This window comes from Dermacentor silvarum, chromosome 5 (assembly GCF_013339745.2).
Source record: "Dermacentor silvarum isolate Dsil-2018 chromosome 5, BIME_Dsil_1.4, whole genome shotgun sequence".
NCBI classification, from domain to species: domain Eukaryota; kingdom Metazoa; phylum Arthropoda; class Arachnida; order Ixodida; family Ixodidae; genus Dermacentor; species Dermacentor silvarum.
Genome location: NC_051158.1, coordinates 92793579 through 92820737, shown reverse-complemented (window position 1 = coordinate 92820737; position 27159 = coordinate 92793579). Strand labels below are relative to the sequence as shown.

The 27159-nt window shown below is 45.8% G+C and overlaps 1 protein-coding gene across 2 annotated transcripts in view; it reads left to right on the top strand.

The window, feature by feature from the left end:
* The window catches only part of LOC119453607 (zinc finger protein 239-like), a 30175-nt gene extending 3608 nt beyond the window's left edge, over positions 1 to 26567 (top strand). Inside the window, exons 2-3 of one of the 2 annotated variants that reach the window (XM_037715663.2) lie at positions 8905 to 9039; positions 22164 to 26567. In XM_037715663.2, coding sequence (XP_037571591.1) covers positions 9027 to 9039; positions 22164 to 23323 — 1173 coding nt within the window. In that variant the 5' untranslated portion in view covers positions 8905 to 9026 and the 3' untranslated portion in view covers positions 23324 to 26567. Of the gene's footprint in view, positions 1 to 8904; positions 9040 to 18233; positions 19938 to 20762 lie in introns of those variants that run through there. The other variant, XM_049668291.1, reaches the window with a different exon arrangement.
* Positions 26568 to 27159: the final 592 nt, after the last annotated feature.

Genomic DNA, 27159 nt, shown 5'->3' with positions numbered 1-27159 from the left:
TCGTCCAGTTTATGTTGCTGCGTGAGTCCTATCGCAGGCACTATCACTACAAGGCGGTATCGCAATAGCTCTTTATGCCGTCACGAAACAAAACGAACAGGGCATCTTGATTATAACTGGCATATATATATATACTCTTGGGGCCGGAAGAGGGCGCTCTTCAACACCCAGGGTTGATTGACGAAAACTCTGTCATCTGCGGAACTCGGCGTCCAGAATCGGTACACAACAGGTCCTTCTGACTCTGAAAAGTAGAGCAATTACTGGCATGGCGCTCGAACATGGGGAATGGACTGAACAAAATGAGTGAACTGCAATGTTTTATGTGCACTCAATGTTTAGACTGAATTGCAACACTTGTTTAAGCTGTATCTTAAATTCCTAAAGATAAAGGGGCATAATGAAAAAATGCTTTTTCTGCCATACATGCGAAGTGGCAGACGTCAGACTTCGTATTAAAACTCCAATAATGTTTGTACAATTTTGGTACATAATAAACTTGCTGAATGCTGATGCTATTTGATCACTAGAAGGCTTATACTGCACGAGCTTAGGCAAAAAACTGTTGTCTTGCAGTTTAAAAGGAAGGTGTGGGCGAACAATATACAGAGCCCAAATACATTTCTTTGTGAACGTTGGAATAACTATTTAAGTACTGGTGCTATGTATTTAGAAAAAAATATTTTGTTGCACTGTATTTTTTACTTCTTTAAATGATTATCAATTTGGTATCGGTACAATATTACAGTGGCATGTAATCAAAGGATTGACAACAGCTCATCTGGTTGGGAATTATTTCGCACAGGGACACTGACCACAGTCTTAAGTGAAAATTTTACTGTGGTCATTGCCTTTCTTTTGCTTTTGTAGTGACATGTAAAATAAGCATTCAACCTTCCAGGATTGAAAACATGTTAAGTAGAGCTTTCCATAGCACCTGCAAAGCTGAAACGAGACTGAACATAGAAAGTCTACACTGCAGCTACAGCAGTGCTTCAGCAGATGGCTACTAGCGAATGTGGAGGGAGCATTAGCTGATCTACCAGCTGGCTTGTAGAGGTCTAGGTCTAGGAGTACAGCTTACAATAGATGGCTACTGGCTGTGGCCTTGGCTAGATCAAGCTGGAAGGTAGACGTCTTTAGCTAGCTGGGTGCTTCCTGGGGTGGTACGCCAGAGTTCACAGGAGTTAGTGGGGAGTCATGTTAGAAAAAAAAAAACAAAAACAATGGGAATGTTTAGTAGGAAGCATTCAAGCCAGGTGAGAAGTTCGAATCGAGGTTAAGTAAACTTGACTTGAAAAGTAATAACTTGCGGTACACCTCGTCAAATGCCTTCGAAAAGTCTAAAAAAATGCAGACTGCCAGGGAACCATCATCAAGGATGATGTTGTGTTATGCGTGAACATTATGAGCTCAGTTTCACATGAATTATTTTTCGAAAGCGATGTTCTGAGTGTCACAAAAATGAGCTTGAGTCGAGAAACTGGACCACATTTAAAACAGAACATGTTCCAGTAGTTTGCATGGGTTGCTAGTTAGTGAAATCGGCCGATAATTAAGTGAAGAGTGCTTGATACCTGTTTATGAAGTGGTATCACCTTCCTCATATTCCAATCGTCAGGGAGAGAACAATTGTCCAGTTATGGTGCTCTTTAAAAATCATGGAATAACTGAATTGCAACAGGGTGTGACTAAACTTTAGCGAATGATTAGGTTTCTATGCCAGTCGGGTCAGTAGTAATAGGAGACATTGGAAGGTAGTCACAGTACTGCATTGCCGGCCTTGAGGTAGTGGAAGTTGCAGAGGAATTCGCTGAAAAGACTATTCATTAGGACTTATGCACACAGGTACGAAGGGATGGCAATTCCCGTACTGTCAATGTGGTTTATGAAATGATTATCTTTTGGGTTTATGACAGGCCAAAACTTTTTAGGGTCTCTTGTTAGTGTATAGAAGTGTTGTTATGTAGAAAATTATGCTTATCATTCCAAGTGCAGTTATGTATTCTGTCGAGACAAGCTGGTAAGCAGCCCATCGATTGTCGTGTCGGGAGCTTAGCAGACCTATCAACACACTTCTTTTTGTTCGATAAGCGCTTAATATTACGGTTGTACCATGTGCTTTGTTATTAGAAACGACAGAGGGAGTGGGAATGAACTTGTTAGTAAAGTAGTTAACTTTAGCTATCAACAAGGTAAAGTTAGTTTAAACATACAATCATTAAAATTGGTGAGGAAATGTCGATGAAAGTGCTAAGTTTATTAATAGGTTTGAAATTAGCAGAAGAATGCTCACAATTGTCTTAAGTTTATCTTTTATCTTTTGCTCGAGAGTGCAATCTCAAATGGAGAGAAGACATGGTCGCTGAAGCCAGGTAAATAATGAACACTCGAAACGAGATCTGGGCTCACGTGATGTTATAACTTAGTCGAGAGTATTTGTAACAGGCTTTCATTGTTCTCGGTCTCATAATTAGTTGAGAAAAAGAAAAAGCGGAACACATTTCTAAAAGTTCATTGGCTAGTGTGGAAATAGATTCATAACGGGGGATTCAGGATTTCAGTTAATATTAGGAATCTTAAAATCACCTAGCAAAAGCGCGGGTAATCTGGGGTAACGAGATAGAACAGTATTGGCAACGTCATGCGATTGATTAATGAAATTAGAGCAGTAATTGGGAGGTCGGTAAGAAGTGCCGATAATTCTTTCTTGGTTAGGTTCAACTAAAGCCCACATGGTTTGTAGTTCGCTGGAAATTGCTAGTGTGTGCCACCTCTCTGTTGCATTGTGTGATCGCATCGATAAAGTGAGAAAGTGTGCGCAGTTAGGAGTAGTTCGTGGTCCCATATTTGCGAATGCAGCTGTGCTTCTGTTAGTGTGGCAATATCAGGGATACAAATATCAACTGCAGAGCTTAGATCACACTTGTTAATAACACTTCGTATGTTGCAGATAAGAACAGGCTTGTGGGATATGTTGCACTCACCACCCCTCCGGTGCCACTGATACAACGCCTGTGGACGTACCTAACTGATGTCTATCAGGGTGTTCATTTCGTGTTTGCTCTTTTGCGTTGTCTGCGGATGAGTCATACATGTAGTGTTGTTCATTACAGTTTCTGTATCGGAGCTGAAATGGGGCAGGCTTCGGCTGGCTTTTGGCAAATTTGAGTACCTTTTACGTGTGTGGCACGTAGCGGGTGAAAATCCTCACTTGCAACAAAATGTTTTTCTTTTAATTTTGTGGGAGCGCTTAGTATCTTTACTTTCAATTTGTAATTAGAAAATTTTGCTATGGGACGGCATTTGTTCTCTGCGTATGAATCCAAGCGATGGGGGCATCGATTGCGTTTTCTGGAAGGCTGTCAATCACACCTGTGAGTGCAGTATTTACGCGCATTTCAGATTCTTTCCAGGATTCACATGAGTCAGGAATAATGCTAAAAAGATGATGATTGCGCTAGTATCTGTCTTCTAGTTCATTGAGTCGCGATTCTGAGACATCGTGCTGGATGGGTAGGCTATCTGCTGGTGTTTGAACGCTAGCTACGGTTTCGTTTAAATTATTGTGAGATTTGGTGTTTTCTTCTAATACTTCTAGGTCTGTTTTGTATGCAGCCAATTTTGGTTTCAATGCTTTTCTGACTAGCCTTTATTGCCTGATTTTATTGCCTAACCACCTCAGCCTGATTTTTGTTTGACTGTACAAAGTGGGCATAAACGTCTTTAAGCAAATGAAAATTGGCATCCATATGCTGTGATGAATGAAAGTTATTCATTTCCACCACGGCAGTGGATCAGGTTGCGGGACCAGTGTTAGATTCAGAACAGAGCAGCAAGAACATTGAAAAACAGTCGCAGACAATTTCGCAAAGCACTTGTGAGCATGGGAAGCAAGGACAGCTATTCCTACAGCCATCGAAGTAAAGATTCCTTACTCGTGGAGCGATGTAAACTCTTTGTTGACCACGCTCATGCGAGATTGCGCAGCCAATACTAGGCTCAACCAGACCATCGGTACAGGCGCCTGCGGGAAATAGACTGTGAGAGGACTTTTCGCCTCCCAGCAAAAGTCATGCGATGCCAAGCAAGCATGCTTCACGGGATTAGCCTGGGCGTCGCCTTCAGTCGACGCTATGCACATCCGATTGGCCTTACGGACAGCCTGAACTGTGAACGCTTCCAAGTGTCGGAGACTCTCCAACATCTGTTTTGCGATTGCCCTCTCTATGCATAACAGCGGAAGATGCTGGTTTCGACGCTAACAGGCATTGGAAGACAACCATTGTCCGAAAGTAGTATTTTGTCCGCCATGGTCTGACTGTAAAGTAGCTTCAATAGCAACAAGGGCTGCCCTGGACTACTTGAAGACCACCGGATTAGACACAAAGTTTTAAGGAAACTACTGTGTTACTATATATATGCACCCCTTCTCCCTGTCCTCATCGTCATCTTCCATCACTCTTTTTTGTCCCCTTTCCTTTTTCTCCTGTGCAGAGTAGCAGGCCAGAGCATGCTCGCTCAGGACGACCTCTCTGCCTTTCAAATGAATTCTCTATCAAAGGCTGTGCATGCAGTATTGTGCCTTAATGCTAGCCAGACAAGTTAATTGTTAACACCTTTGTTTTCCTCTTCCTCTACCTGCATGTGTGTCACTCGTATTGGAAAGTATATTTGCACTCTTACAATACAAGATGTTTACTACTAGAGATATATGTTCTTGTTAGTGGCTGTACTGTGCATGCAGTATTGTGCCTTAATGCTAGCCAGACAAGTTAATTGTTAACACCTTTGTTTTCCTCTTCCTCTACCTGCATGTGTGTCACTCGTATTGGAAAGTATATTCGCACTCTTACAATACAAGATGTTTACTACTAGGGATATATGTTCTTGTTAGTGGCTGTATCTTCATAAATTTTCAGGCACGTGTGTGACTGGTTCTTTCTATGTTACTGTTTGGCGCATGATGTGACGTGACCTTTTATGTTTCATCTCTGTCTTTCCTCTAAGTTCTAGGACTGATATTGGTTCTTGGATATTTTCTTTTATTAGTTTATTCTGGGTTCAAGCTTTGTCATTGTCTTGGACGTTCCTTTGCAACAATGTAGAATTTAATTGTGATTAAGAATTTAGTCAGCACTATGTGTTTCACGGTGTGAAATTTATGATTGTGTAAAGGGAATGTGCGTTGTTAATTGTTGATATTTTAATGCTTGGGCACTAATAGCATCCAATGTTGTTTTCGTATCATTAACTCGTATTAATTGCGTTGCATGCTCCAAGAGAATGTAGTGGTGGCACTTGAAAACTGTTTCATTATTGCCATTGATTGCACTCATTAGGAGATATTTATGAGGAATCTGTATTTTGAGCGGGATGTTGTGATGCATGTTCTTAGTTCATTCCTTCACTGGTTCAAGTGCAGTACTTGAAGCCCTGTCGCCACAGATGTTCCTTATTTCTCCTGTTATGTTTCTATGAGGCCATATTTTTACTGAGCCATGCAATAGTATATACACTGTACACAATGCCATTGTTACTATTGCCACCTTGAAACTTAAACCGAACGCCGGAGCAAGCAACCCACGTGGCCGTCAGTGATACAAAGCGGCACTGGGTTCAATCGAGACAAAAGTGTGGCCAGTAATGTGAAACTTGTTGACAGTTGTGTGGCCAGGTATGTAATACCTGTTCACAGTATACATAACCCGTCATTGCTCCGCTGACCCAGAGGCAGGCGGCTGGTGCGCATGCCCATTAAGGAGTCACATTTGCCGGAGGCTGCGCGGTCTCTCGCTGAGGCAGCTTGAACATGCTGGGTCAGCGCTCGGCCAAAGTGGGCTTAATGGCTGTCGCGACAACACAAAATAAAGGCAGATGATCAGATAATGGGGGGTGTACACTGCTTTCTGCCTGAAATGAGTTTAGTCTACTCATTCAGTTTGAACGGCATGGACAGTGTGTGCCACAAGTGCCACAAGGGGAGCAGCGTGCGATTATATGGGGATGCGCACTCAGCTCTTGTATCCGGTTAATGCACCGGTTTGGATAAAATAAATATGGGAGTATATGAGCACTATATGCCTAGTGGCCTATTTTGATAATTGTATGTAGCACCAGACATATAGCTCATGCAATTTATTTTATGCTGTACATTACCTGTTGTGTTGCATTCTGTTGTCTTGTAAAAAGAATGGCATATTATTGCACTTTCCTAGTTGCATTCTCCACAGTGGACATGACCGTGGAGTTCATTGATGGAGTGCATTGCTTGTTCTTTGCTAAGGTAGCTCTTGCATTCCGAGATGGCACACATGGTTTACCTTTTAGGAAACATTCATCATTTTATTATTCAGCGATCATCATTGATCCACCTACTTGTTTCTTTGTTATTGATATCTTTCAGGCTTAGCAAAACAGTGCTACAATAAAACAACTCGGGTGATGACAATAAACAAGAGAAAATGCTGAAACAGCAACTGACCACACTATGCAGAAAAAGTACTTTGTGCTTTGTGTTCTATTCATTAAGCATGTAGTATATAGCTCAGATGATGAAATACCAGCATAAAACCACAAAATACTTGTAATAATGGTGTTGTTCGACCAAAGCCATCTGATCTCGGTTCAAGACTTAATTTCCCGAACGTTCTTGTTGTCCCAGGTGGTGCATTCTATCGAAGAAAAGCTTTTGCTTTTGTAAGCTCAGTGTAAAGGGGACACTATACCGCGCATTTATATGTTTGCATTGTGAACAACTATGTGATGTAGGAGGTTATGCTTGTCCAGGAGATGGCTGTGTTGGCATTCTAATGATAACTGCAGATGTACCACTATTCTACTGTTTTGATAATGACGTCAATTATATTGCAGTTGTTACTAGTAAGTATGCTGTAGTAAAGGACCAAAACTAAATGAGAACTTTAACATGGTCACATAGTATAACACATGCACGTATGATGTACAGATATTCATGCACCAAGTTTGTCATTTAGAAAGAAATCACGTTAAATAGGTCACAGTTACATAAATTTTCTTGCTGCACTGTAGTACGTATGCGTATTGTTTTTGTATGGTTATTATCAAGGATATCATGAAAACTACTTCTGCACCATGGCAACGTGGAATGAAAAGCTTGTTTTATTTAACTGAAGCGACAGCACATGCAAGCGGTACACTCCTCCTCTCACTTCATTAACTTTAACTGTGCAAAACTTCACTTTTTTAAGAAAGTATGTTTGGATTTTATAAACCTGTTCACTAAGGAATCATATTAATGATATAATAATAATATACAGGGTGTCCCAGCTTAATGTAGCCAATGTTTTAAAAACGACGGAGAGTGCTAGGAAGCTCAAACCAGCTCAGTGGTGTTGAGGTTCGCGTGTCCTAGTCTGTGGTATTTTTTTCGTTTTGAAAACTCAATTAACTAGTATAAATGAATTGTCTAACTTTTTTAATATTGTCTTCACTAAGAAAGTGCAAATACAAAAGTTGTAGATCACATTTAAAAATGGCCCACTGAAGTGTTTGCAACTAAATACCATTGATGGTGCTTTTTGTAATTGCCTTGTTTATGAGAGTCGTGTGGGATATCACTTTTTTTCCGTGCTCACGAGGGCTTCGACGGGAATTCAGGGCGCAGGCTCCGTTCCCAAGCGTATCACCCCTGAAGGAAGCCGAACGCCAGGCCGGGGAACGCTTGTACCCTTTCATGGTGCAGTGGGTGCCCGGCGGCGGTGGGAATCGAACCCACAACCTCCCGCAGCCGAGGCGGGCGCTATACCACCTGGGCGAACCAAACCTGCGGGTTCTTGCGGCAGAACGTGGGCAAGTGGAGCTGTAGAGATGCGACGTCCCGTGGGTGCGAGGTAGCGTCAGGCGGAAGGTTACCTGAGGGTGGGAGGTTGCTGGGGCTGCTGTGGAGGAGAAGTCGCAGCAGGGACGCCTCCACCGGTGTGATTTCTGCGACTGTGAAACTGGAAAACTGTTCTGTCTGAAAACACACACCATGGTCCACACAGGCGAGCGTTCATTTAAATGCCATTTGTGCTTGCATAGCTTTTCACATAGATGCAACCTGAATGATCACTTGCGCATCCACTCAGGCGAGCGACCATGTCAGTGCCCGTGGTGCCCACAAACCTTTGTAAGTGACATTGGCATAAACCTATCATTCGCTCCACTTGTGGAATGAAGCTCGAACACGCAAGAAAAAAAAAAAAAAAAACTCGGGTTTGAGTAACTGCTGACCGCAGAACTGTCATCGGGAAGGAAAATGCAATTGTCATGTTCTTCTATTCGTTCCCGATCGTATTTTACCAGCAAGAACTGCTGGCGCGTATCTTGCGGCCACCGGAAACGCCAAGCCCGACCAGGAACCGCTGTAGAGATAAGCGGATTTCGTTTCCTGATCGGTCGTCCGGGAGCGCTGAAATGGGCGATATTTCGCGGGCTTTCTTTAAAGGCAATTACAAAAAGTTCTATCAATGGTACTTAGTTAATAAACACTTCAGTGGGCCATTTTCAAATGTGATCTACAACTTTCGTATTGGCACTTTCTTAGTGAAGACAATATTTAAAAAATTAGACAATTAGTTTATACTAATTAATTGAGTTTTCAAAACGAAAACATACCACAGACTCGGACACGCAAACCTCAACACCACTGAGTTGGTTTGAGCTTTCTAGCACACTCCGTCGTTTTTAAAGCATTGGCTACATTTAACTGGGACACCCTGTATAATGAGCAATTGAGAACGGTCGACCAGCAGTGCTTTGTTTTGTATTTTTTAAGATCACCCTTGAGACTGATTGGATGAGCAAAACGCTCAATATCAGCACTAGCATCTGTGTGTTCTGACTTTGACATTTCGTAAGTGCAGTTTTGTTTTCATTGTGCAGGGTCAATTTATTCGTCCTCTGCTACAACTGCCGTGGAGGAGAAGTAGCAGCAGGGACGCCTCCACCGCTGTGATTTCTGTGACTATGAAACTGGAAAACTGTTCTGTCTGAAAACACACACCATGGTCCACACAGGTGAGCGTTCATTTAAATGCCATTTGTGCCTGCATAGCTTTTTACATAGATGCAACCTGAATGGTCACTTGCGCATCCACTCAGGCGAGCGGCCATGTCAGTGCCCGTCGTGCCCTCAAACCTTTGTAAGTGTCAGTCATCTCAAGATCTCAAGAGGCATTTGCACATACACGTAGGCAAGCGACCGTACCGCTGTACCATCTGCTCCAGTTTGTTTGTGCAGGCTGATAACCTATACTCAGTTTGATACACCAGGTGCAACGCCGTGAAGGCTATGCAAGTAGTCCGTAAAGAAAAAGAAAAGTAGAGGTGTAACACTGTTTAGTGGCTGTGTGCTCTAACACGTCGCTCTGGAGAGACGACACCGAAGTTTGAGGTGCATGGGTTCAAATCCCCATGCGGGCATTAATTTTTTCGTGTGTGTTTTTGTTTTATCACGATTTCTATTAGTTAAATTCAAAACCTTGTTTCGTTCCGAATAACTAGTATATTTCGAATATAGTATATAAATAACTACGTATATTTGGAAATGAACTACACATATCTGTTCATTTGATGCGTACCGTGTTCATTTGGGTGGGCCGAAACCCCGTGAGCTCGCAGCGATGTTTGACCAGCAATGACAATTTTGTCGCGATTCTGCAGCATTTGCGCTTTACCTTGTTGATGCAAGAGAGAGCTTTGCGTAAAAAGATGACTTTAATTCATTGGTTAGTTAGCACAGCTGCTCCACCCAGGCCAGGTTAACAGCAGGTGTTCGTCTGTGTTCAGGTTTAAAAGAAACCATTAAAAAGTTTTGTTGCTGCTGTGTAGTATGTGTATGCCTGTATGTTATTATCGAAGAAATGAAAATTTTTTCTTCTTTATGACAACTTAAGCCCGACCCTCATAGAATGAATTTCTGGCGTCCGACGGCGGCCGCTCGGCGGCCGGTGTCAAAAATCGGGACGCGTGCCACCAACTTGGAGGGGATAGATATTGTTACAACGCTGGGAACAAGGTGGAAGAAGAAGGGCTGGTGTCGGAAAACAACAACGTTATGGAGTTGCCTGCGCTGCCTGTCTCTTGTAATATCAGCTGTAAATAGATTTCACTGTTACTTTCATTCTTGTGTCACATTTTGGTGGAGCTGCGGGGTACATCTCATGCGAGACGGAGCTCCGAAGCGGACGTAGCCTGGCCGTTACCACCATGCCGACTGACGAAGCAGCTACAACGGCGACCACAACGGTGCCCACTATGCCAACCGTCATCTTGGCTCAGCCCCGTGACCCTGGCACGTTTACGGGGACCGACAACCTGGACGTCGAAGATTGGCTCTGGCTGTATGAGCGTGTCAGCGAAAGTAACAGGTGGGACCAGACCGTCATGTTAGCCAATCTGATCTACTACTTGAACGGCACGGCAAGGGTCCGGTTTCAGACACAGGAAGAGGAGCTAACGTGTTGGGAGCAATGTAAGAAAAAGCTCTGCGACCTTTTCGGGAGGACAGTTGGGCGACAACGGGCCGCGAAGAGGGAACTCGGAACTCGCGCCCAGACGTCAACCGAGTCATACGTGACGTATATTCAGGACGTTCTTGCCCTTTGCCGCAAGGTGGACGAGCGAATGCCGGAAGATGAAAAGGTGAAACATGTGCTGAAGGGCATAGCTGACGATGCCTTTAACCTGCTCGTGTACAAGAACTGCACCAGCATCGACGACATCATAAGTGAATGCAGACGTTTCGAAGAAGCTAAAGGCCGTCAAATTGTCCATCAGTATACCCGTCTTCCGAATACAGCCGCTACAGCATCGTGCGAAGACCATTCCGCGCCGCAGCCGACCACGTCCGAAAGCATTGCGCGCATCGTTCGCCGAGAGATAGAGGCCGCATCGCCGGTTAACTCCCAGACGTATGCCCTGAACGATTTTCGACCGACGGTTTCCCTAATCCAGTCTGTCGTTCGCGAAGAACTGGCGAACCTTGGTGTTCCCTCCGTTTGCCCCATCAACCGATCTGACGCCTTTACTACTACTGTCCCGGCTCCGCGGAACCAGTACCTCTCATGGCTCTATCGTAACCCAATGGAATGGTGAACACCAGATGACAGGCCTATTTGCTTTAACTGCCGACGTGTTGGCCATATTTCTCGTCACTGCCACAACACCTGGGCACGCTCATTTCGATCTCCACTCCAACCAGACCATCGCTCACCAGGTAGTCGCCCGCTGCTGGAAGAACCCACAGAGCCTTACCACCGTGCTGAGACCTCGCCACCTACACGGCCGAGTCATTCGCTTTCTCCTCGACGGCCCCTGCCTCGCCCAGCTACTCTTCGCCGTTCTCCGTCGCCCATGTACCGGCGCTCATCGGAAAACTGACGGGTGCAGCTCCGAAGGGTGACGCTGCTACATCGACCCGGACTGAAATTCCTCTGCTGACCCTGCCGACGAATAGAAATTTACTTCAGGTGTATATGGATGGTGTCCTTGTAACAGCTTTAATTGATACCGGCGCGCACATCTCTATCATAAGTGACCATCTTCGTCGACACCTGACTAAAGTCATCACACCTGCTGCGTCCTGTGTTCTGCGGGTCACTGATGGCAGAACGCTGGCCGTCATAGGAATGTGCGCTGCTCGTGTCAGTGTCGCCGGCCGTCAGACCTCTGTCCTTTTCACTATTCTGGAAGAATGTCCCCACGACGTTATTTTGGGTCTTGATTTTCTATCGGCACATTCGGCGTTGATTGATTTCTCCGCGTGACTTGTTCAGCTCAATTTGCCCTGCTCTTCTGGCCCCCCTGAGGAAGTTTCCAACAGATTGTGTTCAACCGAGCACATTCGTCTTGCCCCCCAAGCTATGACGTGCGTCGTTATTTCGCCCTCCCCACCTGTGCCTGACGGCGATTACATCGTCTCTCCTAATTCGGACGTCCCCCTGACCCATAACATTGCGCTTCCTCACACTGTCGTCAATGTTACGAACATTTCTACGTGCCTGCCTATTCTAAACTTCGGACCATACAGCCACGTTCTACCGCAAGACATAGCTTTAGGCACGCTGTCATCTTGCGAAGACTACCCTTGGCCTTGACGACTGAAACGTCATCTCAAGGTGCTTCATCGCCTTCTTCACGAACTACCTTACCCGACGTCTCCAACATGATTTCCGATGTTTTCGCCCACCGCCGGAATCGTTCAGCGCGCGGCGACAAGCCTGATCCCTTCAGGAGGCAGCACTTCCAGCCATTGCATCATGGGATTGATGGCGGTGGTCCTGGTCGCCCGCTTTGAACTGAATTTGGCGTTGTTTTTGTAGAATTCATTTCGTTCGTAGCAAATGACTGCGCAAACGGCTTTTGCTTAGTCTCGTGCTGCTTCGACGAGAGAGTGTTATGGCTAATCTTGAGGAATTTTCGAGATCGCTTGGAGAGACGCTCATGGCGGCGTGGCGTTCGGACGTGTCCGCATCGACTCCGCCAACCGACGCTGATCTACTTGGTCCAATGTGTTTTCCCTCCAAATTTCTACTGGAACCTTTCCGGGAAGTTGCAAGGAACAGTTAGATACCGCAGTTATCACGGTAGGTCCACTAAAACCTTTTTTGTAGGTCCTTTCTCCGACACCGAGGGTTAAGTCTATCTGGGCTTAGTGCGACATCGGCTCGGCCGCAGCGCGGGAAGGCGCGGCGGCTCGCTCGGCCGACCCCCAAGAACGTTCTAGAAAATTCCGCCATGCCTCACGAGGAAATGGTAGTGGGAGAGCAAATCTCCAAAGAGGAAGCCGAGTCCAACGGCTGGATTACCGCTCACAGAAAGCGGAACGCGGACAAAACCCGCGTCGAGAATGAGACGCACAAGGCAAGGCAAAACGACGCCCGCGTTGGCGCCAAACAAGCCGGCCAGCTAACAAAGGTTGCCGCGGCCTCCAGGCTACCGCGCCTGCCCAAATCCCACTTTCGAGTTGTCGTCCGCCCAGGGGGAGGGCTGGACGTGCGAAAATGCAGTCAAATCAAAGTCACGCACGCCATTTTAATGGCGGCCAGGCTGCCCCCGGCGGCCGGCGAGGAGGATATCGTGTGTGCGAATGCCATGCAGAATATCTTGTTATAAGCACACCCTCCGAAAAGAACGCCAATGCATACTCGAAGGTCCGGGCGATAATCCTGGCGGATAAACGGCACCCTATCGCGGCTTACATTACGCCTCCGGGTAATACCTGTAGAGGCGTGGTCAGAGGCATTGATGCCGATCTTGCTGAAGCTGCGCTGCAAAGTCTTTTTGTCACACCCAGAAACCCGATGGTGCTCGGAGTAAGGCGCATAAAGGAGTCGACTACCGTGATCATACTGTTCAATGGCATGAAAGTGCCTAACTACGTCCGCTGCGGCCCCAACATGGTACGCTGCACGCTGTACAAGAGGCAAATAGAAACTTGCCGCAACTGCGGCCGAGTCGGTCACAGGCACGACGTCTGCCCCAGACCAACCGCAAAAGTGTGTGAAAAGTGTGGAACTTTGCAAACCACCAACGGACACGAATGCGTGCAACCGAAGTGCGCGCTCTGCGGAGACGCTCACCTCACCGGCGACCAAACCTGCAAAAACAGGTATCAAGTTCCTTATGTCGTCAGGAGACGACGTACAAGAAGGAGGAAAGGCGGCAACAAGAAGAAGAACGCAACGAGCAACGCTGGGGGTCGGGGAATCCCCGCTTCAGCCGAAACGCCACCTGTGGAGGCACCCAGGAACGCCACCACCCAGGCTCCCAGGAACGCCACCGCGGAACGCTCTAGATCGAGATCCAGGAGCGGATCCCAGGTCCGGAACAACTCACAACCCACCTGGGCGGACAAGGCAACCAAAACAGGTGAGACCCATGCCCCTACGCAACAAGGGCAACTCCAAGAGAAAACGCTAGCCAAAATTCAATCACTAGAGCGCGAAAACGCGTCTCTTAGAAAGGAATTATCTGAGATTAGATCACTATTGCAAGAAATGCAGCAGAGAGAACGCGCGATCGGCGGCCAAGCTGCAGCAGCCGCCACCTCTCTCAACAGAGGCGCTAAATGCAGGGCGGGCCCCGAGCCCATGGACGAGGAGACGCTTAACGTCTCGGCCGTCAAACAACTGCTTGACCAGCTAAGATTGGACATAGTTACCGAAATTAGCCCTATCAAGCTCCAACTGACCGAGCACACCGCGAGGCTCCAAATTTTAGAATCCGACAGGCAGCGCGCGCTGCCCGGTACGCCCACACCGCGTAAGTAAAATGGCTAACGCAAGCAATCTAGTCATCTGGCAATGGAATTGCGCCAGCTTCCGCAAAAGGAAGGCAGTCTTGCAACAACTACTTAGCTCTGCTAACGAAAGGCCGTCAGTTATCCTCCTCCAGGAAACGCTCACCGACGTGATCGCTCTTCGCGACTATCGTGCAGAAGCACACTTTTCGGAGGGCAAAAGGGGAGTAGCGGCATTCGTCTCAAAGAATCTCGCCTATTTACGTCACGACGTTAGGCCAGACTTGAAAGTTGAACACATTATGATCGAGCTTATCCCAAACGATAGACTCAAACAATCCGTTTTCATTCTGAACGTGTACAGCTCACCAGCCGACAGAAAGGAGACGTTTAACGCTCTCTTCCAGAAAGCATGTAAAATTGCAGGCAATCATCCACTCATCATAGCAGGGGACTTTAACGCACAACACCAGGATTGGGGATACTTGAAGGACACGGCCAAGGGAAAGGCCCTCGCGGAAGATATCGCAGCTTGCGGTCTCACCTTGGTCACCGATCCAAGATACCCCACCAGAATTGGCAACTCAGTCAGCAGAGATACCACGCCTGACCTGACTATGGTTAGGAATGCGGAGGAACCCGTGTGGACTAATTTACAAGAGAACCTCAGCAGTGATCACTACATCAGCAGCCTCGCGATAAGGGTCTCATCACCGCCGCTCAGAAAATTCAGAGTAACGGACTGGGACCTCTTTAGGAATATCAGAAAGCAGGACGAGACTGATTACAGCTCGTTAGAGGAATTATTCGCTCGCCTCAAAGAAGACGTTGCTGCTTCCACAAAGGAAGTACAGACGGACAAGGAGGTAGAGCGCATGGACAGTAGATTAGCACACCTGCTAGAAGCCAAAAACACGCTACAGGCAAAATGGAAAACACAAAAGTTAAATAGACGCCTACGCAAAAGGATTGCAGAGCTTAATAGGAAAATAGATGAGCATAGCCAAACGCTCGCTCGGCAGAAATGGGACGAAGTATGCAATGCCGTCGACGGGCAAATGAGGAGCGGAGCGAAGTGGAACATCCTCAAGCATCTGCTTGGGGACAAACAATCCAAAGCCAATCAGCGGCTCACTATCGATAGACTCATTCACAACTTAAAGAACTCTGGCATGACCGAGAACCAAATTACAGATGATCTGGCTTCGAGATACCTCTGTATTGAACCCGGTTCGAACAATGACTACCCCCCTGCGACGCACGAGAACGGAACGGACCCTCTGGGCTCCCCCTTCACGTGCGCGGAGGTGAGAGAGGTACTATACGAACTCAATTGCAGATCAGCACCGGGTCCCGATGGGATCACAAATAAACTTTTAAAGAATTTGGATGACGGGGCCATCGAGCTCCTCACGAATAGCATCAACGAGGTTTGGGAGACGGGCGAGGTACCGCTGGAGTGGCGCGTCGCGACTGTAATCCTCATCCCGAAACCGGGGAAACCTTTAGAGATTGGCTCGCTCCGGCTGATTTCACTCACTTCGTGTGTGGGGAAGGTTGCCGAGCACGTCATTCTCAATAGGGCCATTAAATTCACTGAGGAAAGGAATCTCCTTCCGTTTAATCAAATTGGATTCAGACCATCCATGTCCACACAGGACGTAATGATACTTATAAAGCACAAGATCATTGACAAGGCCTCCAGAGACACCAGAGCCGTTCTGGCACTGGACCTGGAAAAGGCCTTCGACAAGGTAGCACATGCTCACATACTCGATTCCATTAAAGAAGCGGGTCTGGGCGAAAAGTTCTACAAGTACGTCAGCTCCTTTCTTAAAGACAGAAAAGCCACCATTCGCCTAGGAACTCTGGGCTCGAAAACATTTGATCTCGGATCCAGAGGCACCCCGCAAGAGGCAGTCCTCTCCCCGTTCTTATTCAACTTATCTATGAGAGCTCTCTCCCGCAACCTGGCCGAAATTGAAGGTCTCGGTCATGCCTTCTACGCCGACGACATTACAGTCTGGTGCGATAGAGGTAGTGACGGGCAGATCGAAGAGAAATTACAAACAGCGATCAAAGTCGTTCAGGATTTTCTCAACAAGGCAGGACTCTCCCTGTCGGCTAAGAAATCGGAACTGCTACTATACCGACCTACAATGGGTGCAAAGAAAGGGAATCCTCCCGATATCTCTATCACCACCGAGAACGGATCCGTTATCCCGGTCGTACAAAGAGTCAGAATCCTCGGCATGTTCCTGGAGGAGGACGGCAGTAATGATTACACCTTAGATCGTATTGCAACCAAAGCTGATTCCATGACAAAGTTAATCACGAGGGTGGCCAACAAACGAGGGGGGTTATCGGAGGAGAATCTTCGGCGACTCTTCCATGCCTTCCTCATAAGCCACATTAACTACATAGCCCTGGCCCACAAGTGGAGTAGAAGGGACAAGGCTAGACTAGAATCAATCATTCGCAAGAGCATAAAAAAGGCACTGGGTCTCCCACAGACCAGTACCGAAAGACTCTTGGAGCTAGGCGTCCACAACACCTTTGATGAGATAGTTGAGGCACAACAGGTAGCACAAGTTGCAAGACTGGCTTCCACGGAAGCCGGCAGACAGCTACTAGCGTATATCGGTAAAGGTTCCAGCATCACCAGACAGAGGGAGTGCGCGCTCCCCGTTAAAGTCAGGGAAATGTATTCGGTATCCCAGATACCTAGAAACATGCACCCTGAACACAATTACGGCAGACGTAAAGCGAGAGCCAGGGCCCTTCTTAACCTAGCGGCTAAGATTGAGGACAACGTCGCCTTCGTTGACGCTGCGCAATACGCAGCTTCCAATCACTTTGTTTCGGTGGCTACCTCGCTGCGGGGGGAGCTGCTGACGTCGCTTACGCTTAAATATACGAACGCCGACAAAGCTGTACAGGTGGCCGTAGCCATCGCCATGGCCACCACGAATCGTTCCACTATTTTCACAGATTCGCGAGCTGCCACCAGAGCATTCATGAAAGGCTCGGTATGCAAGGAAGCCGCTCGCGTTCTCTCTGCTGCATCTTGGACAGGCAAAAAGCACTTAATCTGGTTCCCCGGTCACATGGGCAGCGATGCTCATGAAGCCGTTCCCAACGCCAACGAACTTGCACACTTCCAGGCGCGAAGTCTCACTCGCCGCGCCGGAAGTGGGCAATCGGAGGCCGGGGGAGGGCAGTGGCAAAGGGACACTCTTCTCACTTTTAATGAGGTCTGCAAGCACTATCAACTGGGGCGTCGGAAGTTTCCGCTTCCCAACCCACACCTAAACAGACCACAGGCAATCACCCTGCGAATGCTGCGGACGGGGACTTATCCGTCTCCATTTATTTATTCAAAATTTATAGAAGGCATCGATCCGGGCTGTCCGCGCTGCGGACATCCCAAATGCACTCTTAAACACATGCTCTGGCAGTGCCTAGATTTGCGCGGGGGCTCAGGGTCTCCCTCTTCGGAGGAAGACTGGCTCCGGCTCGTCACCAGCTCCGCCAAGGAAGAGCAGCTCAGGGCTGTCCAGAGAGCCCGCGAGATCGCCGAGAGACTCAGCCTCCCGGCTCCATCGTGGGTGCGGCCCGCAGACGATGTCCCCTAAGGAGGACACACATCGTCTTCTCAGGACCAAAATAAAAGTTCTTTGTCGGTCTGTCTGTCGAGATCGCTTCTCGTTTTGAACGCACCTAAGCCTAACGAGAGAAATTTTCTTTGAGATGCGAGCGCCACATGTCGATAAAGTTGGGAGATAGCCACGACGACAGCATATGGCCTCTGAGACGGGAAGATTTCGGAGGCTATGGTAGACAGCTTGTACTGCTTGTCTGTTTCGCTGCAGATCGGGGGACATGGGAAGTAAAAATACAACGTGCTCCTGGCTTCCATTGCGCTGCCTCTCGCTCTTTCCAAACGCACACACACACAGAATTACTTAGGTGCCCTATATATGCGAAAATCAAAGCGTAATAGAATACCGTCCCGCACATAAACTACGCCATCACGCTATACTAAAACTCTCTGCAAAGTTTGTTTGCAGAACGGTAACGCTGTTACCCTTAACCCCGCTATTATGCTTAAGTTAACCTAAAACTGTCTAATGACACTACCTACTGTATTCGCATGGACACAATGTTGGCAGGGCCAATCTGTTTTCTGCGCTTTCTGGAGGTTGCAAATAGCCAAGAGTAAAATGTAGAAGAAATAACTCAAGAAAAATTATAAAATGCTAAGTTATGACGTTATTAAGTGTCGCAACATGCTAAACCTTACTGTGGGTTACATTTAAAAAACAGTAATCTCCTGCTTCACGGCTGGCCACATTCATAGCGGCTCGGCGGCGTTCGCCGCTGGATCGTCGCATGAGGGGCGGTGAGGCGAAAACATGGCGGCGAGTCTCGCTACATTTTTTGATGCGCGAACATCGTCGGTGAAGTTCGCTCCATGAGGGTCAGGCTTTATTGAAAACTTTGGCTGAGGTGGCAGCCCATGACATCACTGCACTCCATGTCTTCCGACATTCATAGATTTTATAGTTGAAAACCTTTATTTGTTGAAGTATGTTCTGATTTTAGAACACTGGGCATTGGACAATCATGTGATGTATATATTGAGGAAATCCGACAGGTCAACCAGCTATGCTTCGATGTTTTCTGAGATTCCCCTCGAGATACTGGACTAGCAAAATGCTCATTATTAGCAGTAGCATCTGGTGTGGTCGGATTTTCGCATTCCGTAATTGCAGTTTGGTTTTCAACAACCACTGAAGATGAGTCACAACAAGACACCTCCACCTCTTTGATTTCTGTGATTTTGAAACTGGATAACTGTTTTGTCTGAAAACACACATCAGGGTCCACATAGGCGACCAGCCACTTCAATGCCCCTCATGCTCTCAGACTTTGTGATCCTATATCACTGCACCATCTGTTCCAAGTTGTTTGTGTTGGCCAATCATTTGAGGGAACAATCACTTGAGGGAACCTCGCCATGGTGGGTTAGCGGCTATGACATTGCTCTGCTAAGCACGAGGTCATGGGATCAAAAGTCGGTTGCGGCAGCCACATTTTGATGGCGGCGAATTCTGAAAATGCTGGTGTGCCGTGCATTGGATGCACATCAAAGGGAAACTCTGGCGTTTTTTAACTGTATTGAAATATTCTCATTTTCAAGTGGTGTTGACACTCTCGTCACCGGCAGGGTTGTTCAATTTGATTAGAAAGTCATCACTAACTTTAAATAACCAATAAACAAAGAACCGAAACTGAAACGGGTAGCTGCTTCGTTTGACGTCTTCGATCAGTTGATGTCGGATCCTACACTGCCGTAATGTAAACATGCAGTAGATGTGGTGCTAACAACAAAAAAGCGAAGCTGACGATGTCTTCTGACCACACTCGGAGCTATTCCATCTCGTTCGAACTAGATATGAGCGCTCAAGGATTGCCGTTTGCTTTTGACGTTCCACATGATGCAGCTAACGTGCCCCAAGCTCTGTGCATTGTGCTGCGGCAAGACGACGAGAAGCACTGGTTATCACGTCTTTCAAAACGATGATTGTCGGCCGTCGTCTTGTTGAAAGAGGAGCACCTTCGTCACTTCTGGACGAGGTGACGGTGTAACCTCTGACATCACGAACACAAGGTGGCCATTAAAAAGTCATACAACAATCCCCAGGTGGTCAAAATTAATCCGCAGTCCCCTACTACGGCGTGCCTCATAATCAGTTTGCGGTTTTGGCAAATAAAACCCCAGAATTCAATTATTATCAAATCACATTTTAATTGCCTGTTGGATTAATAGGTGCACTCCTTCTTGGGAGCCGTCTTTCTTGCGGCTCTGTTCAAGCTGTGTCATTGTCTTGCACATAAGCATTTGTTTACAGTAATTGAATGATCTGCATTCATTATGAATTGACAGTGTTTTCGAGCATTATATAAGTTGTGGAGCTTAGTGATTGTAAGTATTGTTTATGTGTTTTCTGCTTGCTTGTGTTCGTATACAAATAGCCTCTTTTGCAATTTGTTAAAAACCCAATCCCCTCTTCATACCACTATATTTTGCATTTCATTGTGTTTTGTGCTCCAGAGAAGTTAATTGATAGCACTTGGAAGTTCATTTATTTTTGCGATTGAGTGCACTTTTTATGAGGTATCCAACAGCGATTAAAATTTTGAGCAGAGTATCCTACTTCATTCTGCCTTTCGTTCAACTACGGAAGCAGAAGTTCTTCTTTCACTGGTGAGCCATGTTTCTCCGGCTGTATTTGTATAAAGTCGTATTTTGACAGCCATGCAATGATAAATACACTGGACACAATGTTACTGTGCATGCGGGTAGAGTATGGGCCAGTCCTGTTTTGTATATCTGAAAAAGATTCTCCAGAATCACTTTCGTCTTGTTGAAAGAGGAGCACCTTCGTTGCTTCTGGACGAGGTGACAGTGTAACCTCTGACTTACGAACACAAGGCGGCCTGTAAAAAGTCATACAACAACAATTGGAGAGTTCCTAAAAACTAAGATCACTTCATAGCCTGTGTTCTCTTGTTCTAATCTTGAAGAATTACCTGTGCTTTGCTTACTATGTTTATAGCATGCAATAATGCACCTGTTTGCATAAAATAAACATAAGAGCATATGAGCACTTAATGGCCCGTCAAGATACTGCTAGGAGTACTAGACACCTTACACAATTTATTTGACGCTGCGCAATATCTGTTGTTTTCTATTCGTTTGTGTGGTAGAAGCAGTGGTTTGCTATGGTGCATTGTTAGTTGTATTCTCCACAGTAGACATGACTGTGGAATGCATTGATGGACTGCATTGCTTATTCTTTGTTGAGGTAGTTCTTACATTGTGAGACGACATGCCCGGTTTACCTTGCCTACTGTTTCAATAATTTCACCTGCACTTATATTGAATGGTTTACTGGTGCATAGGCTGTGGTAAAAAGAACAAACTTTAATGAGTATGCCAACATGATCACAATGGGTAACAAAGGCTAACACTATGGTGTACAAATGTCTGGGCATCAAGTTAGTCATTTTAAGACAATGTATCCTAAATGGCTGACAATTACATAAATTTTTATCTGCACTGTTGTACATGCAGTATTTTTTTGTCTGATAAATATTGAGGATAGCATTAAGCTTTCAGTATAGTGTGAAAGCTTTTCATAATACAAAACTTTCTTTTTTGTGAAAGTATGTTATTTCACAAACCTGGCCATTAAAGAAACGCATATTCCCTCCTTTGTGCTGTGTGCACACCAAGATAGTGCATGAAAAGCAAAAGCAATGATGAAGATAATGTTTAAAACATGTTGCTTACATCATGATAAGCCTCTGGTTGGCCCTGTGCTGCAAGTTTGAATATTAGGTAGAATGTTTCAAGTGTAGACAGCTGGGTGCTTGCTTTCAATGGCAGTATGCCATGTAGTGCGGGCCTGCTTTTTTGACTGTTTTTGACAATGTTTTACACCAGGCATAATTTTGAAGTCGGTAGTAGGTGATTTCCAGTTATGCTATACATGAAATAGCTGACGTGCCTGTAGAGAGTTCTCACATGTAGTCCACATTCTATAAGTTTGATTACACTGGGTGAATTGAAAATTCTCAAACCAATAATTCCCTAGCTTTACGTTTTTCATGATTGTAAAGATGCAATAAATGTGCTGAAACTCAATTTCCAGTGGAGAATATTAATTGGTGCCTGAAGGGAATATGAATATTGCGGAAGAGTGGTTTGTTTGACAATTTTTTATATCACGCTCAAGAACTACAGGACTAACAAAAGGCTTATCATTAGCAATAGAGCCTGTGTGTTCTAATTGTGGCATTTCTTAAATGCAATTTGGTTTTCATTGTGCAGGATCAAAGCAGTCATCCTGGCCATCAACTACCGCGGATGACAAGTCGCAGCAAATGAACCTCCACCGCTGTGATATCTGCGAATATGAAACTGGAACACTGTCCAATCTAAAAACACACATCAGGCTTCACATAAAGGAGCGGCTATTTCAATGCCATTTGTGCCCTCAAAGCTTCTCGGAAAGATCTAGCCTGACTACGCATTTGCGCATTCACTCAGGCGAGAAGCCATTTCACTGCCCTTCATGCTCTATGAGCTTCTCGCGAAAGGGCAATCTGAACAGACACCTGCTTGTCCACACTGGTGAGCGCCCATTTAAATGCGATTTGTGCCCTCGAAGTTTCTCGGAAAGATCTAGACTGACTATGCATTTGCGCATTCACTCAGGCGAGAAGCCATTTCACTGCCCTTCATGCTCTCTGAGCTTCTCGCAAAAGGGCACTCTTAACAGACACCTGCTTGTCCACACTGGCGAGCGGCCATTTCAATGCCATTTGTGCCCTCAGAGCTTCCCGAAAAGATCTTGCCTGACTAGGCATTTGCGCATCCACTCAGGAGAGAAGCCATTTCACTGCCCTTCATGCTCTCTGAGCTTCTCGCAAAAGGGCACTCTTAACAGACACCTGCTTGTCCACACTGGTGAGTGGCCATTTCAATGCTATTTGTGCCCTCAAAGCTTCTCGGAAAGATCTAGCCTGACTACGCATTTGCGCATTCACTCAGGCGAGAAGCCATTTCACTGCCCTTCATGCTCTCTGAGCTTCTCGCAAAAGGGCACTCTTAACAGACACCTGCTTGTCCACACTGGTGAGCGGCCATTTCAATGTGATTTGTGCCCTCAAAGCTTCTCGGAAAAATCTAACCTGACTAAGCATTTGCGCTTTCACTCAGGCGAGAAGCCATTTCACTGCCCTTCATGCTCTCTGAGCTTCACGCAGAAGGGCACTCTTAACAGACACCTGCTTATCCACACCGGTGAGCGGCCATTTAAATGCGACTTGTGCAATCGTAGGTTTTCTCAGGCATGCAACCTGAAGGTTCATTTGTGCATCCATTCAGGCAAGCGACCATACCGCTGCACCGTCTGCTCCAAGTCCTTTGTTTTTTCTTCTCGCTTGAGGAAACATATGAAAACACACCACCATGACAGCCCCGAGTAGGTCACCAGCCATGTAGGTGTGCATTATGAATCTATATACCTGCGCAGTATGTTGCATGGCATTCTGGTGTATCAGGAAGCAAATGTTGACATTCATATGTTTTTATGTGTACTTCTTTATTTTTTTTCTTCTCGTGAAATAAGAGGTAGTCTGTGTAAGATTTTACTGTGCTATGGTGTTAACCTTAGTGAAGGGTGATTGATAGAAAAACATACCCGCTGCAGTGGCTTAGTCAGCTAAGGCATTGTGCTGCTGAGCATGAGATCGCGGGGTCGAATCCCGGCCGCGGCGGCCGCATTTCAATGGAGGCGAAAATGCAAAAACGCCCGTGTGCTTGTGTTGTAGCGCACATTGAAAGAACCCCACGTGGTCAAAATTAATCCGGAGCCCTCCACTACGGCGTGCCTCATAATCAGAACTGGTTTTGGCACCTAAAACCCCAGAAAAGAAGAAGATTGGAAAACATGATTTTGAATTATGGTCGCCTGCATCAATACCAGGTAGCATGTTCTTCATTGCAGTGCCTATTCCACACAATACATTTGTATATATTCAAGTGGATTAAGGTCCTCTCAAACTGAAGAACAAAGATCCATAGATTGATAGTGTCATGGTATCCAGTCCGCACTCATTTTCATGCTGTGAATTTGCGAGGACATTGTGCTGGCATGTGGACCTTTATTGAGTCGTAGTGTGATAAGTTTTATCAGCTATATTATGTACAGCCTTTGGTAAAAGAAATGACTCCTGTAGGAGCACAGATGCAGCTTTCTCATTGAGGAGGTCACGGTGCTGTTAGGTGCTAGTACTTTGACATTTTGACCAACGCAGGAGGGGGTGAACAAGGCATTTCATATGCAGCTCCCATCAGTAACATACTGCATTTCTTTTGCCAAAGGCAAAAGGCATGCAGTATTGTGCCTTGCGGCTGGTGTGAGAGGTTCATTATTGGCTACGCTTTTGTTCCCTACTTATTGTGCCATGTGTATGACTAGTAGAATAGTTATGCTATATTCACATTCCCACTATCTAGGATTTGTAGAATGTGTGATAGTTCTTGTTAGTGGTTGTACCGTGGGGAGTTTTTCTTCATGTGTGTGACTGGTACATGCAGTTATGTTCTGTGGGCATGCAAAAATGTGATCTGCTCTATTCATCTCGCCTTTTTATTGCCTGTTGGGTGTAGTAGTTATTTTTAAAATTTTTTTTCTTGATACTCTGTCGTGTCATTGTCTTCATGCATGGAAGCATTCCTTAACTGCAGTTGAATGACTGGCCTTCACTACGAATTGACAGTCTTTTCTGGAGGACCATATCAATCACTGTGCTTGATGAGTGCATTGCTAATGTTTATATATGTTTTCTTTTTGTTTGCACTTATAGTGATAACCTCCGTTGCAGTCGTTCGTCAATAAACAATCTTTCTCTTACGTTTATAAAGTATCCTTGGCATTTTATTATCTTCGATGCTCTAGTACAATATCAGTGATGGCACTTCCAAGTATTATTGCTCATTGCCAGTGAACACCTCTGTTATGATATATATGCATCAGAAATTTAATATGTCAGCCAGTTCTTAAGTTCCATGTGTGCTTTATTTTCCGACGTTGGTTCATCTAAGACACTGGTAATTCTGCTTCCTTTTCTGTTCCATCTTTTTCCGATGTAGAGTTCAGATGAATGTTTGAATACCTTGAAAAGCTTTAGTCTGAAAAGCACATTTTCAAGCCCTTATATGTCTGCAAATTTTTACAGATCATTAAGGTATTTGAATTCTGATTCGGCAATCATATGTGCCACCTCCTCCTCCTCGAGAGAAATTTACGCTTCTTTGATGGCGTAGCTATTTCGACCGGACACACACCAAAGAGAAAACGGCAGCTATTGTGGTGATCCCGCACTGTACCCGTGCAGTCTCACGCAGACGCGTGATTCTAGCCACCCTAGCGTGATTACCACGCGTGGCTATGGATTGCAGTGGCTCAAATTGGTACTTTGAATTTGATTTCGTTTTCGAAAACCGCGTTCAAGCGGACATACAATCGCCACAGCTTTGAAGGGCCTTCTAATTTGACTACGCAGCAGTTCCAGTTTAGTCCCAGTTTCGTTCTCGAAAAGTTAGTTGAAGCGGAAATACCGAATAAAACACCTTCGTTATGAAGACAATTTTTTGTATTGCGCTTAAATCTTGTTATAACGAAGTTGCACGGGCACCGAATTTTTTTCATTATACCCATTAGTTGGTTATAGCCACTGACTAATGATTATACGACTAATTACAGGTAATTCATCACAGAGGTATCAGCTCCTGTCACAGCTGAGCTGCTGTATCTACCAGTGGCGCACCGACGGGGGGGGATTCGGGGGTTGTAACCCCCCCCCTGAGGCCGACTTAACCCCCCCTTTTGTTTAACCCCTTTTCTTTCCTTACGCATTTGAGTGCTGCAACTAAGATGTAAGACGCGCAATCGTCTGCACACTCGCAAAAAGCGCATTTTTTTGACAATTTCCCGTGAAGAAATCGAAATTAGTGCTGTTTAGATGGTATTGGCAAACTGTCAACCCCCCCTGGCGGAGATCCTGGGTGCGCTACTGGTATCTACAGTAAAGTGCTAATCGAAAAACAACGAAAAACTGGGATGAAACACAAAAACATAATAGCTGATTTTATTGTGCTCGACGCTAACCGCGTAGCCTTTCAAGTAGATGGCGCGAAAAAGTTTGATGCTTCGCTGCTATCTCGAAGCCATCTTCGCCGTCTTCGTACCCGCCAAAGTCTCTGGCTTTTCTCTGGAGTAGTGCCCCACTCAGGGGCAAATTAGCAGCCCGTGCTTCCGAAAACCACTTGAACAGTGCCTCTTCCACTGCTTCAAAGGCAGGAAGACCGAAGCTTCTTCCGCATACCTTTTACGCCGTGTGCAACAGCGCCAGTGATGCTGAGAATTTTCCTTGCTGCTGAGAATTGTAGAAAGTGGGCTCGGCACGATGCCGAAGTCCTTGGCCACTTGCGTTTTCTTCGTCCCTGATGCAACAGCTCCAATTATGGCTGCCTTTTGATCCAGAGCGATAACTTTCTGTTTTCGTTTTGAGCAGCTGCTACCGTCAGTCATTTTCCTGTCGTGTAACCGGCAACACAACGTAAAAAGCAAAGGGGCTGACAGACTTACGCCCACTTCCGAAACAAAGGAAACGAGTGCGCACAGCACGCTAACAGAAGTTAGGCTTGGCCAGCTTGGCTTGGTTAGCTTGGCTTGGGGGCGTTGCCGGTGCAGCGTAGCCGCAGGAGATTTAAACTGGTACATTAAGAGGCCCTCAAAGCGCCGCGCATTTTAACAAATCAGTATTTTGTGTGCAAAGTGGCCGGTTAATTGTCATTTTGGAACGAAATTTTTTCGTTATATCCCTTGATCAGTATAAAACGTTTTCGTTAATTTTAAACACATGGGCTTCTATAGGGACTTTCAAGGGGAATTAAGATTATTTCGTTATAAACCATTTCGCTATAACGAGATTTAAGTGTACTTCATATGGGCAGCTGATGTGGAAGTGCAAAATCTTCGCTGTGGCAGAAATTTCATTGTAGCGGCGTTCGTTGTAGGGTGATTCGACTACGTACATAAGCTGCACGAGTACGTAGACATTCTTGTGCATCATGGTGGACAAGTGCGACTATATGCTGTCGTAAATTACACTGTAAAATATTTTCAAAGGATATTCCAGCAGTATATGATAAGGTGTTTCATCATGTATCATCATGAGATTATGTCTATTTATGAGACCATGTTCATGTGGTATTTCTTATGTGAAGACAGAACAAGCTTAGAAGTGCATAGTAA